Source organism: Microtus oregoni, unplaced genomic scaffold, assembly GCF_018167655.1.
Source record: "Microtus oregoni isolate MIOR12 unplaced genomic scaffold, Mior012 000001F_ref0000356, whole genome shotgun sequence".
Lineage (NCBI taxonomy): Eukaryota > Metazoa > Chordata > Mammalia > Rodentia > Cricetidae > Microtus > Microtus oregoni.
The window spans coordinates 3,215,355-3,230,779 of NW_024543060.1; the positions used below are offsets into that span (position 1 = coordinate 3,215,355).

The 15,425-nt window shown below is 46.7% G+C and overlaps 1 protein-coding gene across 1 annotated transcript; it reads right to left on the minus strand.

Annotated features, from left to right (window-relative positions):
- Positions 1 to 2,855: 2,855 nt before the first annotated feature.
- LOC121455610 (L-threonine 3-dehydrogenase, mitochondrial) lies at positions 2,856 to 10,907 on the minus strand. The gene is made up of 8 exons (XM_041663203.1): positions 10,724 to 10,907; positions 7,767 to 7,809; positions 7,107 to 7,177; positions 6,144 to 6,293; positions 5,877 to 6,049; positions 4,577 to 4,667; positions 3,979 to 4,248; positions 2,856 to 2,995 (listed from the first exon to the last, which is right to left on the minus strand). Exons 1-8 carry the CDS (start codon positions 10,905 to 10,907, stop codon positions 2,856 to 2,858), a joined length of 1,122 nt encoding a protein of 373 aa, XP_041519137.1.
- Positions 10,908 to 15,425: the final 4,518 nt, after the last annotated feature.

Consider the following 15,425-nt stretch of genomic DNA (forward strand, 5'->3'; position numbering starts at 1 on the left):
AGTGGGAAGCAAAGAAAGAACAGGGCGTTAGATCATGCAGCACTTACAAAGCCACCAACCTACTGTGGGTTCCTTACACCGTGATATGCCAAAGACCCGACATGGACCCCAGCCCCCAGCTTCTTACCCTGTGGGCCAAAACCTGAATGGGGAAGTTTCGAAAATTTTCTTACTGGCAAAACGTTTCCATATAGGATAAAAACCAAAAATTAATTCAAAATCAGACCCAGAGTGAACCTATGGTGTTCCTGGCAGAGTTCACCACATTGTGTCACAGAGCCTCGCCACGGCTGTGGTTCTGATGGGCACGTGCACTTTGCATTCTGTGACTATCGCTCCATGCAGGGTCTTGCAGGAAACACGGCTCAGACTGAAGCCGCCCAACCTCAGGTGTTGCGGTACCTTTCAGCCCACACAATGGTTTTCTGCTGCTTCAGAAACAAAATGGCTTAATTACAGGAAAAAGAAATCTCTTGGTGTCCTCCTTTTATCAGGCCTAGGCACGTTTAGTATCAGAGTAGAGTATCTTTGAATTGGATTGCGTTAGGACGTTTTCTTTTTAAAATTGCTGTTTGAATTTCGTTTTTTTTTTTTTTTAAATATGGTTTGCTAAATTGTGGCTTGGGATTAAGATAGAATTTCCAACAACTTCTGAAGTGGCCCTGTATTAGTTGGTTTTCTATTACTATGATAAACAACCATGACCAAAGCAACTTAGGAGAGAGGTTTGTTTTGGGCTTACAGTTTCAGAGGCACCATGGTGGAGTGGTGTAGCAGCAAGCAGCAAACAGGTTGGCTGGAGCAGAGCTTAAGAGTTAGCTGGATGCAAAAGCTGTGTACTTCAATGTAGATTTTGGCTCCTTTAAGACAATGAAAGTGGGATGTATTTGCAACAATCTTTCTTACAGCACCATTTATGACGGTTAAGGTCTGTTAAGTCCACATGTCCTTAATAATGCAGCCTGCTCACGTCTGTTTAAGCAGCCAATGAAGAGCTATATAGCCGCTAAACAAGCAGATGGGGCTGGAGATACGGCTTAGTGGGAGAACACTTGCCTGGTGTGCATAAGCACTGAGTTCCAGCATCTATCTCTCTCTCTCTCTCTCTCTCTCTCTCTCTCTCTCTCTCTCTCTCTCTCACACACACACACACACACACACACACAACCATGTCATGGTTTCCTGTGCAGAGGGTGAGGGGCATCCTTCTCATTGTATTTATTCACTAGTGTTACTTGAATTTCACCATGCATATAGATTTCTAAGATTACACATGAACTTCAGACTTATACTTTCCTACACAACCAAAATCATACGCTGTTAAGCAACTGAAAATACACTTTAATGTCAGGAGTGAACTTGAAATTTGTGTTACAGTCTGACAGGATGATAGATGCCTAACAGGTTAACAAAGCTGAGGGTCTTCGCTAATGGCTACACCCAGTTGCATGAGATATTCAGAATTCCCCATCCAGACACAGAAAGATAGTTGCTGTTTCACAGAAAGGGGAATTACACATAGTTTCTCTTTTGTTACCAAATCTGTAACTATAATAGGCTGACAAACAATATACATTTTAAGTTTTATTTATTTTTACATGAATGAGTATTTTGCCTACATGTAAGACGTGGGTACCATTTGCATACAAACGTGCACTGGTGCTTACAAGTCAGAAAAGGGTATCACATCCCCCTGGGACTGGAGTTACAGAAAGTTGTGAGCGCCCATGTGGATGCTGGGAACTGAACTCAGGTCCTCTACAAGAGCAACCAGTGCTCTTAACTCCTGAGACTTTTCTCCAGATCCCAAATTATAAATTGTATGGCATTTGAACTCAATAAATCTGTAAAGAAGATTTTCAGAAACAAAAATCCCCAACTGTGCAGCTTAATTATACTAAGCATGTGAGAGATAGACTATGCTATTGTAGCTATTGAAACTCAATTATCTAAAGTTCTCTAGTTAAAGATTCAAATCCAGTTAAGACTCCAAAAAAAAAAAATCAGGCCACAACCTAGGACTTTAAAATCTAAATGTGTAACAATTTACCATCACCAATCTATGGAGAAGAGCAGCTATTATTGACTACGGTTGTGGGACTGGATGTTCCTCTTGCTGGCGATTTCTGCAGGTAGCCAGGTGTGCCAGCAGGAACTGACCAGCCTCCCTGTTGGTGGGATTCACTACTATCACAGGATGGCAGTCTTTAGAATCTGTGTTTGGAGCCTGTCTTAGAGGGTTGAGTCACAGCCAGCTTCCTCCACGTTGCTGGGTCCATCTGTGGGGGTGAAGCCCAGAAACATGCATTTCAACAGTCTCTTTGGGGTTGCTGATGTCACCAGGTCAGGGAATTAAAAGTCCCAAAGACATCACCGAGCTTTCTTGCAGCCCCTACATGGAAGCAAATCCCACACAACTCATGCCCTTTATGAACTGTGACATCTTCCATACTCTTAATCTCAAGTAAAAAGATAAATCTTAAATAAAAGTTAGCTGCAAGGCATCATTTTGGATGAAGTCTGAAAGTTCTGAACATGAAAAGCATCTTTGAAAATCATTAAAATGTAATCTTTGGTTTCCGGTCAAGAGAGGGTCTCGGGAGTGATCCTTAAACTGAATTTAATTAAACACAAACGTTGTAAATTCCAAGACACAGCCACTACCACTTAGGTCTTCATTTCTGTGGTATGTGTGCTTGGACCAATTTAGGCACACAACAAAGGCCACATGTGAAGGAACGCCAACCCCACCCAGCGGTTCTGAGTGAGCGGCCCGAATTCCATCCAATTAGTTCTCCAACTAAGAGAATGCCATGCCTCTTGCACTGTGGGGGCACGGGAGTTGCTCTCCTCCTTCAGTTTGCTTGGGCGCATCTGGTGCTGGCTCCATAGAAGGTGAGCATTGTAGCCACCAGCTGCGGAAGATCAAAGTCGTGCTTCCAGCCCCAATCCATTCGGGCATTGCTGTCATCTAGTTTCATGGGCCAGCTCTCAGCTAAGGCAAGACACAGGAAAGAACAGTGGGTTATCCAGGCTCTGTATTTGGGTTTTATATGAAGTCACAGAAAAGAAAATCTCATCTCAGAGAGAACTGGAGCAGGGGACGGGGAGGCAGACCAGACTTTCCTAAAGATTGACAGCAATCTGAGCCTTAGTTCTGGGTCACTAAAATGGGACAGAGCTAAACAAACAGTCCTCGGAAAAACCACAGCCTTCTGCTAGTTCAGCAGCCTCCCTAAGGCCCCGTCTGCTGGCTCAACAGCCCTCCCCTCCCCAGTCCTGATATGTAAAGGTAGCTTTCCCTACCCTGCTGTTGGAAGGTCCCTAACCACCAGGACCTCCCACCAATCAGTCCCCAGACTAATCTTTCCTCCACCAATCAGACCCAGATTAATCCCTCCTCTCTGGAATTACCCTAACTCTGCTTAAAAGGAGCCTGTGACCATCTTTGGGGGTTGCTAAGTGTCACCCCAATGTTGGAATTAATAAGGCACTCTTGTTATTGCATACATGGACTGTTGGTCTTCTTTGGGGCTTCTCTCCGACCCTAACAGTCTCTGACTGGAATAGACCTCGTCCATGCAGGGCCACCTCTTCAGAAGCCATTGGGTACCTGCACTGGGGTTTTCATATTATTAAAACCTCACATGGCTTTGTAAGGGAACATTCTTATATCCAGAAGGGTGTTCCAGGCCATGGATAACAATAACACCATACGAAGGCCCAAGCCTGTTTGTACACTGCCTTGATTTCATCTGTTCCTCCCGGCTTCATTAAATTGTGCAAAGGTGACATGGTGCCGGACTATTTCCTGAGCTGGAACCTTTCTCCCGAAGACCCGTTTCCCCACACGGAAGCATCTGTGAACGGACCACCGCGATCCTCAGTCTTAAAGCCTCCTCACTTGAGTGGCGTGGGGATTTTCAAATCCATTTGCTAACTAGAGGGGAACTAGAGGGGGCTGGCGTGGGGGCCTACCAATGGCCTGCCGGAGGGGATCCACACAGTAGGTGATCTGGAAGTCGGGTATGTGCTTAACGATGGCCCGTGCCAGCTCCTCGGGGGTGAAGCTCATGGCGCTGATGTTGTAGGTCCTCATGGAGAGGCGCTCAGCAGGGGCCTCCATGACTTCCAGGGTGGCCCTGAGGCAGTCGCTGATGTACATCATGGGGAGCCTGGTGCTGGCCTTGAGGTTGCACTCAAATGTGCCTTTCTTTGCTGCATCATGGAAAATCTGGACTGCGTAGTCTGAAAGAGAACCCCATCCGTGGCAGCCGGAGCGAGGAGGCTCAGGTCTGAGTTGCCAGTGCTCTTAATTCAGAAACTCTTTAGACTATTAAAAATGGAAGACTCCCCCAAAAGATATGAATAGTATGGGCTATATCAAGATTTACTGTTATACACAGGTAACTAAAGAATTTTTTTTTTTTTTGTAACTAGCGAGATAAAAAAACACTCTCTACTTTCCAAGTTCCCTTGAAATACAGGGAAACTAAGGCAGCCAGTTTACGGATGAAGTAGGGTCTCCCCAAAACAAGAGAATTTAAGGGTGAAGGAGGCTGGAGACTGCACTTACCAGTTGTTCCTCCTCCAGGCTGGGATTCTGCAGAAATGATTCCAGGATATCTTAGGCACCGGAAATCTAACCCATACCGGTAATAATAGTACTAAGAAAAAGAAAGAGCTTGCTAAAAATAATAATCCTGTAGTTCAGATAAAACAAAGAAATTGTGTTTTCCCTAAAATACCCCATGCAGTTAAATTAAATGTTCTTCAGAAGAATAAACATTTAGGACCTGTAGGATGGCTCAGTGGGGAAAGGCACTTGCCACACAGCCTGGTGACTTGAGCTGGCTCCTCAGAACCAACATAAAGGTGGAGAGACTCCACATTTGTCCTCCAACCCCACCACCACATGCTGTGGTACATTCGTGTGTGCATATACACATGCAACATACACACAATGTTTACAAGACCAAGTTTTTCACTTTAATAATACTCAATGATTTATCTTCTGGAAATCACCATCTTCATGCTACATCAAGGTAATATCAAATGATAGAGCAGCCTGCAGGTGGCACTCCTGCTCCCTGCCTGCCCTGAATGCTGCAAGCTTGTTCCCCTGCAGAGAAATTTGACATCCAGTAGCTGAAGGGCCAGACACTGACCCACAGTTTGCTATAAAACAGTAAAAGCGTGGTTGAAGTTTTCCACAGTAGGAAGTTTCGGGGCTGGGGAGATGACTCAGTGCTTCTGGCACAGTCACGAGGAGCTGAGCTAGAGTCTGTAGAACCCGTATAAGAAAACAGGACACAGCATGTGCCTGTAATCTAGTACTGGGGAAACCGAGAAGACTCAATGCCCACAAGCCTGGCCTGCGCGTTCCAGGTTCTAGTAAGAGACCTTGTCTCAAAATGTATTATGGAGAGGAACTGACGGAGACACCTAACCTCTGGCCTCCACACATAGGAATACACACACTTGGTCCCCACATATTCTCTCCTTCCCCATGCCCTCCCCACCCCCGTGTCTCCATCACTCTCTCTTCAGAAAAGATTTTGACACTCCCACCAGTAATTATAGATGAGAGCCTTGCAAACAAGTTGGGCAACAAGCAAGGTGGGAGGGGTTTCAAGGCCAGGAGTGTCGTGGCTGTAGGCAAGCAGAAACCTATAGCTAAATTCTTCAGTGCCTACAAGGGAAGGGGCCTACCACTAGACCAATAACACACCAGCTAAGTAATTGTCTCCAGGGTGTAATCGTTTCCCCCCAAAATAAAGCAGGAAGTGTCTGAGGCAGAAAAAAAAAATAGGGTCAGACACACAGACTCATCTAGCCCTGAGCATTTTTTAGCAATCTTGCCGAGAAATGCTTACTTCTCCCATGAGCTCCGCGTGGACCTTGGATACCCCATAGATGGTCCTGGGCCTTTGAATGCAGAGATCAGGTGCAGGGTTCCTAGGAGAGGTAGCTCCAAAAGCTCCAATCGTGCTGGGCACAAACAATCTCATATTGAATTCAGCTGCAACATCTAGAATGTTATGCAGTCCTGAAATGAAGGGACACTTATGACAATCTGCAACGGAGACGCATTGCCAAGAGCAGGAAAAACTGGCCCCTTTCGGCTAGAGCCAGCTGCTCACCAGTTATATTCACATCTCTGGCCAAGGCCACGTTTGCTTCTCCGACAGCGCTGAGCAGCGCACTGTAGTGAAAGATCCAGCTAATCCGGTGGTTCACCACGATCTCACGGAGTTTCTTGTAATCCAGGATATCGGCATAAATGAAAGGGCCTATAAACACAGAGCGAGAAGGGCTGCAGTGAAGCTAAGTGGATTCCCTGGCCCCGGCCACTGACTTGAGAAAATCTCCTCATCCTCTCTCGCCCTCCCTCCCCAACCTTCCTTATGGAAAGCACAACCTGGCTCTGTAGCCTAGGTTGGACTGGAACTATGTGATTCTTCTGCCCTAGCCTCCTGAGCACTGGCTTAACAGCCATGCTCCAGCTTCTGTGTCTGGTTATTTATGTATATCTCGTGTGTGTGTGTGTGTGTGTGTGTGTGTGTGTGTGTGTGTGTGTAAATCTAGGTACTCAGCATCCAGGCTGGAAAAGGGTGCTGAAATTTTGGGGGGTGATGCTCGTGAGTGCAGGTCTCTGTGGAGCCCAGAAGATGGTCTTGGATCCCCTAGAGCTGTAGTTACAGGTGCTTGGGAGCCACCTGATGTGGGTGCTGGGAACCAAACTTGGATGCTCTGAAAGCGCTCTTAACACTAAGCCATCTCTCTTCTCCACATTCGTCAACTCTTTTTCCTCATCACACTTTTTGTTTGAGGGCTCTTTAAGACAGTCAGATAACCAAAAACTCAAAAGATAGGAATCAAAGCTTTTAGTCCAAAAACATTATTGAAAGTAATATTCAGATATCTTATTCCAGAACTTCAGACTCCACAGAGCACTTCTGTTCCTTGTCATTTGAATGGAGCAAACACACTTTAAAGCCAGGACCGTGCCCAAATCCGTCTTAGTCGACTATACACGGACTCCACTGAGCTGCCTCTGTGGCTGCATTTTGAAAAGAGAAACATCAGGACTATCCATATCTTACCACTGTGGAAGACGTGAGCAGGGGGCTTCTTTATGTCTGATAAGATCACGTTGTCCTTCCCAAATCGTCTCCTGTAGGGAAAGAAAGCCCCCCACCCCGTCCCCCACAATGAGTCGGCAACATCAGGAATACAAGTCTTAGGTAACTGGTTATTTCTAATAGGCACTGCAGTTGCGGGGCCTTCTCCAGTCACCTTCTTTCTCGTCAGCATTGTCACATACCCCTCAGCTTTGCCTTCCTAAGCTCAGCCCTCATTTTCTCTCCCCAGCCTGATTCTCTCCTTCTACCCTTCCCCCACTGCATTGGTCACCAGTGCTATCTCCAGATCCTTGGCACTTCCTCTTCTCCCTCATTCTTTTACCCTACTAACTTCAACCCCAGACAAGACCCTTCCAGCTCCTATCAGCACTGGCCCCGCCCTCTGCTCCCAAACAGCTGAAAGGTAAGGGATTCATTTGGGGTGATGAGTCTCACTGCATCCAAGTAGGACCGACAGCAAAGAGCTGGTGTCGTGACCAAGAGGCAGACTAAATTGTATTTTAAGTAGATATTTAGATGTGACATCTTAGAAGCAGAAAGAAGCCAGAGGCAAGAGAACAAATGGGTAATGCTGACAGAGACCACTGTGCACCCTTAAGAACTTGATTTTGAAGCTCTTACCTCAAAAGGCCAGCAAGTCCTATTCCCAGCTGGCCAAGACCCCCTAGGTGAAGAAGAAAACAAGATGAGACCTGAGTGCAAATCTATTCTCCGAGCTTAATAGTGGACTAAAAACCCCCAGTCGTAGCGGGCTAAAGCCCAGGACTAAGCTGATGCAATCACTGAAGGCTACTCTCAGCAGCACAGCAATGCTCTCAGAATACAGGATAGCCACTGTCCAGCACGGACAGGCATCAATGCACGTGAGGGTTCGAGGCAGCACTTTCTGGTAAGGGGTGCCCAAGAGGAAAAAAGCAAGAACATAAGCAGAAAAATAACACTAATGCTGAGCCCAGCTCCAAAGAGGGGAGAGCAAGAAACCATTTGACAAAACGATAGGACAAAACCCAGCACTTGGGAGGCAGAGGTAGGTGGGTCTTTTGAGTTCGAGGCCAGCCTGGGACACAGCCAGAGCTACGTCGTAGTAGGGAGACCCTACCTCAAAATAGAGTAGACAAACAATAGAACAGAACCAAAGAGGAGCTACTACGAAAGAAATGATACTAGCTTCCTAACCTGGAGTCTTAAAGACAGTACGGATAGGAAGCCGGAGCCAAGGAGCTAGGAACACATTTGGAGGAGGACCACTATAAATTTCATATGAGACACTCATGTGGCAGGAAGATAGATCAGTGGGACTTCCTGCCAGTTAACATAGGACTAAAACCCTAGAGATGATTTTTTAGTGGAGAAAGAGAATGAAGCAAACACACAGAGAGCAAGACAGGAAAGAAGTGAAAACATGACAAGGAGGGGGAAATAGAACGTGCCCGTCAAGTGAGAGGTTGTCTTGGGCTGCTTGGGAGCACTCTGTCTGCGACAAGGTGGAATGCACAGTGCAGGGGGTGGGGCCAGGCACTGCACATTCTAGAAAAGGCAGATCAGGGAGTGATAAGCTCAACAGCGACAAGAAGCTCAGGCAGTGCTCACATCCCATCATATTTCCAGTATACTGAGCTCAGTAATAGTGTGTGATGGGCGATTCTGGGCTTAGGCTGGGGAACCCGGTCAAGGAAAGATGTGCTGAGGAGAAAGTTGAGTTCTAGAACTCCCACCCTTCCTATCCACTCAGTTTTGTTGCCATGACCTATTACCCATAATGTGGAAGGAACTCAAGTTCCAGGATAGCTATTTGGCCCCGTGCTGGGGACTGTTATGTTAAGGTGTGCTGCTTTTGTTTATGCTTCATTTGTTTAACTCTGTGAAGCTGTGATTCTTTGCCTGTCTAAAACACCTGATGGTCCTAATAAAGAGCTGAACAGCCAATAGTGAGGCAGGAGCAAGGATAGGTGGGGCTGGGAGGTAGAGAGGATAAATGGAGAAACAAGGAAAAGAAGGAGCTTGAGAACAAGGAGAGGAGGACATCAGGGACAGCCACCCAGTTACACAGCAAGCCACAGAGAAAACAGTGAAGAAAGGTATACAGGAATAGAGAAAGGTAAAAGCCCAGAGACAAAAGGGAGTCGAGATAATTTAAGAGAAGCTGGCAAGAAACAAGTCAAGCTAAGACCAGGCATTCAGAACTAAGAATAAGTGTCTGTGTGTGATTTATTTGGGAGCTGTGTAGTGGGCCCCTCAAAAGGCCAAAAGAGTAAACCATCATACAACAGCTCTGCATCCCTAGGTCCCTTCAGAAAACAAGGTTTTGTTAGAGAAAGGAAACATAGGCAATGGTTACGAATAAGACGGAAGATGTCAGCCAGAACCACGCCATCTTGTAATGGTCCTCCATTTTACTTGAGCTGCTAATTTCAGAAACTAGAGACTAGGCATTCGATAGACTCCCAAGTCAGCAGGCAGACAGGGAGAGAGGCCACTGCTAGGTAACAAAGATGGGGAAGTTCCAAGAAGGCTGGCTTCTTCCTTGCCCTCATAACCTCAGACAAAAGCCCAACAGCTTAAAACAAAGGCCTTGTGGGCTCCTTCTTCCACCAGCAGGGTCCCTAAGATGGACGGACTCAGCAAATTCAAGGCTGAATCAGAACATGTCACACAGCTGTTGTGGGCCCATCAGCCTATCTTTTTTCAAACTGACCAATCCTAAATTAGAGAAGGAAAACTTCTCAGAACCTTTAAAATCCCCAGCCCTCCAGAAGAGACCAGATGTTCAGCTTCCTCAGTTCCTCTTCTGTCCACATCACCCCTCACCCCAACTTTGCAGAGGGTTTTTTCCTCTGTGTGCCCGCTGTATGTGTGTTTCCTCACCCCCTAAGAAAAAGCCTTTGCAATTGCCGGTTGTGTCCACTAACTTCAGTCTGCTGTTTGAGATGTCTCCGCTGCTACCTGGCAAGCTCGAGCATTTCCCTGCCTTTTAATTCTTTAATGGCAGAGAAAATGAACCCCATCCAGACCCTTACACGGTAACAAGACGACAGTAATTGTTGGTTTCCAGAATTAAAGTCACTTGTTTTTCTGGATTCCTGCTCCCCTCACCCTCATGATTAAGAGACCTGGACTGCAGGCGTGTACGGCAGGCTGCTTAACCACGTGACAGAGACCGGGACTGCAGGCGTGTACGTCAGGCTGCTTAACCACGAGACGTAGACCCGGTCCGTCCTCTGAAACCACTCTGCCATTTGTGCCAGAACTTTCCTCAGAGCCCCTGCTATGCCTTCGTCTCTTTGTCAACAGCGCGAATGATTCTTCTAATACTTTACCCCCCCCCCCCGAAACAATTTCTTTGAATCCAAACCCAGAACTTCTCAAAAAAGGCTGTGTCTAATCAGAAAAGGGTTGCCAATCCAATAAAAAGCTATTTGTGATGGCACGCCTCACTCAGAGACCCCCTTTTTACAGGGCAACCACCAGACCCAGTCCTGATGGTCCCCTGGAAGCCTGTTCGGATGGTACAGCACATTGCAAGAAGCAGCTCAGAGACAATGAGGCTCATGCCACTTATGAGGAGGGGACGAACCAACCTGTGATGAAGACCCGCGGAGGCTCTGTTTCGGAGAGCGAGGCGGAGTGGAAGCTGTCATCTGCTGGGATTCGACAAGGGGAGCTGCCTAGAAACCGCAAAGGCAACACAAGCTTCCAGCGGCCAGAGGCTTTGCTCTGTGCTGTCCCACTGACCACCCGTTTCAGCATCCCGAGGACCAGCATCTGCCCTGCGGATAGCTTGGGAGAAGGGAAGGACAAGAGTCCATTACCAACCTTACATCCATCAGCCCCTGGAAAAAGCTGCTCTCCTGAAGTCACATCCCAGCTGCCAGTTCACGAGCAATTCGGGAATGCGCAAGACTGAACTCCTGACTTGTCCATAGGAAGCCAGTAAGTGCCTACCTGGAGTCAGGCCCAGGGACAGAGGAGTAAATGTTCACACAAAGCCTAACCTGGGGTAATGCTGAAGCTAAACCAGATGCCAAGCTACACTGGGGGTTAATGCACAACCAACAAGCACCAAACAACAACGACAATGACAAACCCAAACCAAACACTGGCCACCAGGTGGTGGGAGCTTACTACATGCTATCAACCTGTGCACAAACCATCTGAGGGGACAAGCAAGTCCTAGACTAAAAAGCCAAGCATTGGCCACCTGTGCTCACACTTCAGATGTTATCTCTGGAATGACCCCAGGCTGGGAAAGCAGATAGGGGAGGAGACCTGGCAATATTTAGTAAGCTGTGAGCAGCCTCTGTTTGACTCCCACATTCTTTGGATGGCTTATTTAGAGAAAACTCTGTTCTCAGTGCTTCCATGACCCCAAATGAGCATTAACCTCCCTCCTCCTCGTCCTCGCCTTCACTACCAGCTAGCTAACAGTGGACGCTTGCCTTGTCTAGGAAGTTAAGAGGTTGGGACACACACCTGTGTCTGCACTGTGCCCTGAAGATCACCACCCTGTCATAAAAAAAGGAGTCATACCCATACAGACAACTGAACTTGGAATCGTGGAGAGTTGGGGTGTTGCAGAACCAAAGATCAATTTAAATCTATCTTAAATCATAAGTGTAGCACAATTAATAAAAACCCGGAGACAGATAATGGGGTTCAACTTGAAGGTCAGAAAAGCAAAGCAGCCAGCCACTGACTCTTACCTCTGCCTCAGTCTGAAATGGCGATCCTGTCTCCAGGAATCTCAAAATGAGACTGAGAGCTGTCTCCTCCCATTTTATATTCTTCTCTAGGGCTGGGATTAAAGGCATGCACCACTACCGCCTGGTTTCTTTAGCAAACTAGTGTGGCTACTGGGATTATAGGGATGTGTCACCATTGCCTGGTCTATAAGGCTGACCGGGCGGGGGGCTGTTTTACTCTCTGATCTTGAGGCAAGCTTTATTTATTAAAATACAAATGAAATATCACTACACATAAGTCTCTGTAATAGTCACCTTTTATCCTCCACTGTGTCTAACCTAACATGACTTATCAGGTAAATCCTTTCAGAATATATTAGTTTAGCAGACTCTCACCAATCCTAAAGCTAAGGCTGTCATCAGTATCCGAAACATAGCAAAGATATCTCTGCTTTGTGGTAAACCACCTACCTGATGTTTCCACCAGTGGGTTTAAAAAATGCCTTGAGCCAGGCGATGGTGGCACACACCTTTAATCCCAGCACTCCGGAAGCAGAGGCAGGCAGATCTCAGTGAGTTCAAGGCCAGCCTGGTCTAAAAGAGCTAGTTCCAGGACAGGCTTCAAAGCTGCAGAGAAACCCTGTCTTGAAAAACAAAACAAAAAAAGTGCCTTAATTTAGGACATTTTGTTGTGTAATGAGTAAAATTGCTTTCCTCCAAGTGTGAGTGCCTTTGACCCAAGAACACAGGTTGAGATACGTCAAATTACGTTTCATGAGTGTATGCAGTAAAAGGATACCAGCTTGAGAAAGCATTTCATACCCTTATAAGTCATGGGGGGCGGGATAGTATAAAAAGTTAAGGCGATTAGAATTCTGGTGGCTGCTGGTGGGGCAGAGGGGATCCTTCATTCCAGCCCACTCATAAATGAGCTTGGAAGACAGCCTTCCTGTCTTGAGCACACTGCTCCAGGTTATCCACATTATAGGGAATGTCTGAGACTTCCTCAACCACCCCCAGAGGAATGTTGTTGAAAACAAAATCCTCCCCTGCAGCCTAGACCAGGTAAGAACTCACTTTTGAGTCACTTTATCAAAAGGAGAAGGAAGAAGCCCTGAGACCACTGGATTCCCCAGGGTGCTGAAACTCAAGGACAAATTGCAATTCTCGGAAGAAAAAGAATGAATTGCCACAGTTAAAAGGGTCAAGAAAGAGCAAACTCTGGGACACCGAAGGTCCCATCATTCCCCTCCAGGAAGACATCAGAAGGCACCCTGTGGGTTCTTCACTAAAAGGCCAAGTGTTTTACCCTGGCACTGTGGGCAGCATGGACCTGTGCTGGCTCTTCCTAATTCACTAAAAGCCCACTTTGGTCCTCCCTTCATGCCACAGGCTGGCAGGACTCCTGCTCTGGGATGTTTGTGCCTGCTGCCCTGCCCTCCAGCTGGAGGATCTACCAGGGGATAGCTTTAACACACCAGTCAGACATCAATCAGAGCCACAGAAACTTCTACCCACACAGCTGCTTTTCCAAGGAAAGACTACTGCCTTATTCTTCTGTCTTATTCCTGCCCGGTCCATCTTGACAGAGCCTCATGCTGCACAAAGCCATTTGGCTCCACAGTAGGCCACACAGGCAATGGCAACTCCATAAGATAATACAGCGAAGGGATGTTGTAACCAGCTAGGTGAGTGATAAAATTACCTGCGGATGCATGCCTCACGTGTCTCTGCTGTTGTGTGAGCATGACTAGACTCAAGGCAGCAGCCTTTGAAATGCCCAGTTTCAAGATTCCTTTATTTTATTTTATTTTATTTTATTTTACTTTACTTTACTTTATTTTATTTTGAGACAGGGTCTCACTGTGCAGCCCTGTCTGGCCTGGCAGTCACAGAGATCTGTTAGCCTCCCAAGTGTTGGGATTAAAGGTGTGTGCAACCACACCCGACCTCCTTTAAGTTCTTAAAAACCATGGACTGAAAGCTGGGTGTGGTGTCCTATGCCATTAATCCCAGCACTCTTAAGAGGCAGAGACAAGCAGACCTATTTGTTCAAGGCCAGCCTGGTCTACAAAGCAAGTTTCAGGACAAGTTTCTGAAGGGCTGGAAAAGATCCCATTTCTGTGTTGGCCCCTTTTGGGACTCTAAACTACACCCCCAGCCACCAAGATAAGCTGAAGGCTGCAGGACCCCTCTTTAGGGGAAATATTAACTAATGGGAAAACGTAAATTACACAAAGTTACTGACTGCAGTCCATTCCCCCACCCGTAGTCATACAGAGAATGTTGACCACCCAACTTCCCCTATCAGCAGGCAGCCCCTGGAGTTAGCAAAGGGTCAGCAGACGTCTGGTGGAAGTAACCAGCGGGGCTGTTGCTATCCCCCTTAGATAATAATAGCCTATCAGGTACTAACAGCTGAGCTTCACCTACCCTTTAGCCAATTGTGATATTGGATAAGTAATTCTGTATTTTGAGATGGTAATCTTGTGATTGTCTTGTAATTTTTCTCTTTATAAACCACTTACAATAGACAGGGTCTTTCTCCCTCTCTCTGCTGTGTCAGACTGTGAAGCAGAGGGCTCGTGCTAGCCTGTACTTAAATGAAACCTTGCTTTTGCATTTGGAAGTGTGGCTCTATAGTGGTCTTCTTGGGTGTCCAAGGACTCAGGCATGCCATTTCTGTCTTGAAAAACACCAAAAAACTGTGGACTGAAACGTATATGTGAATAATATCATCCATCAATATCTACACTATTAAATATTGCTAAAATTATCAAAGAGATGTTTATTCTTATTAATTCATTTAATGATGTTAACATACACGCATTTATGAAAGAAACTGTGTTTGCCAAAGCAAAAACAGAAATCACATAGTGAGAAGAGTCCATTGTCAGATATCAGCTGATTCTCATACTAGCTTCCACACTCAGTCTGTCTTGAGATTTCACTGAAGTAGCTGCAGAGAAGGCAAACTCCCACAGCAGAGGGGTGGGACAAGTGGGTGTTTCCAGACACATATCTTTGTTCTCTACAGTTCAAAGTTTAACTGACCTTTGATGTGTGTGTGTGTGTGTGTGTGTGCGCGTGCGCGCAATGCCTGGACTTGTTAGTACCAGGATGCCCACATGTGTGAATGCAGATGTGTGTGGAGGCCAGATGTTGAGGCTGGGTATCTTTCCTCCAGCCCTCTCTACTTTTCATTTTTGAGAGGGAATCTCTCACGTAGCCTGAAGCTCATCAATCCTGCTAGGCTGGCTGGCCAGTGAATTTCAGGGATCTCCTTTTGTGTCCTTCTAGCCCCACCCCCAAAACATACACACCCAGCCTCCTCCCCAGCACAGAACTTTGCACACAGACAATCAGCAGCACGCTTGGTGGTTCTGGAGATCTGAACGCGACTGGTCCTCATGCATGCATGCCAAGTACTTTGTAGTACAGCTGAGCCATCTCCCAGCCCCTTTAATCCGTGTCAAAGGCCAGCTCCGTGGAGGCTCTAACGTCATCACTGCACACCTTGCCACACTCTTACCTGCTGGCCTACCTAACACATGGGAGGGTATTTTCAAGACAGGGTCTCACTATGTAGCTCAGGCTGCCC

Excerpts from the sequence above, each read along its gene's own strand:
- LOC121455610 (XM_041663203.1), bottom strand. The coding sequence starts at position 10,907 with ATGCTGGTCCTCGGGATGCTGAAACGGGTGGTCAGTGGGACAGCACAG. Across the intron at positions 6,294-7,106 it reads TGCTCACGTCTTCCACAGTG|GCCCTTTCATTTATGCCGAT; the intron begins GTAAGATATGGA and ends CTGTGTTTATAG. Across the intron at positions 4,249-4,576 it reads GCCTGGAGGAGGAACAACTG|ACTACGCAGTCCAGATTTTC; the intron begins GTAAGTGCAGTC and ends GTTCTCTTTCAG.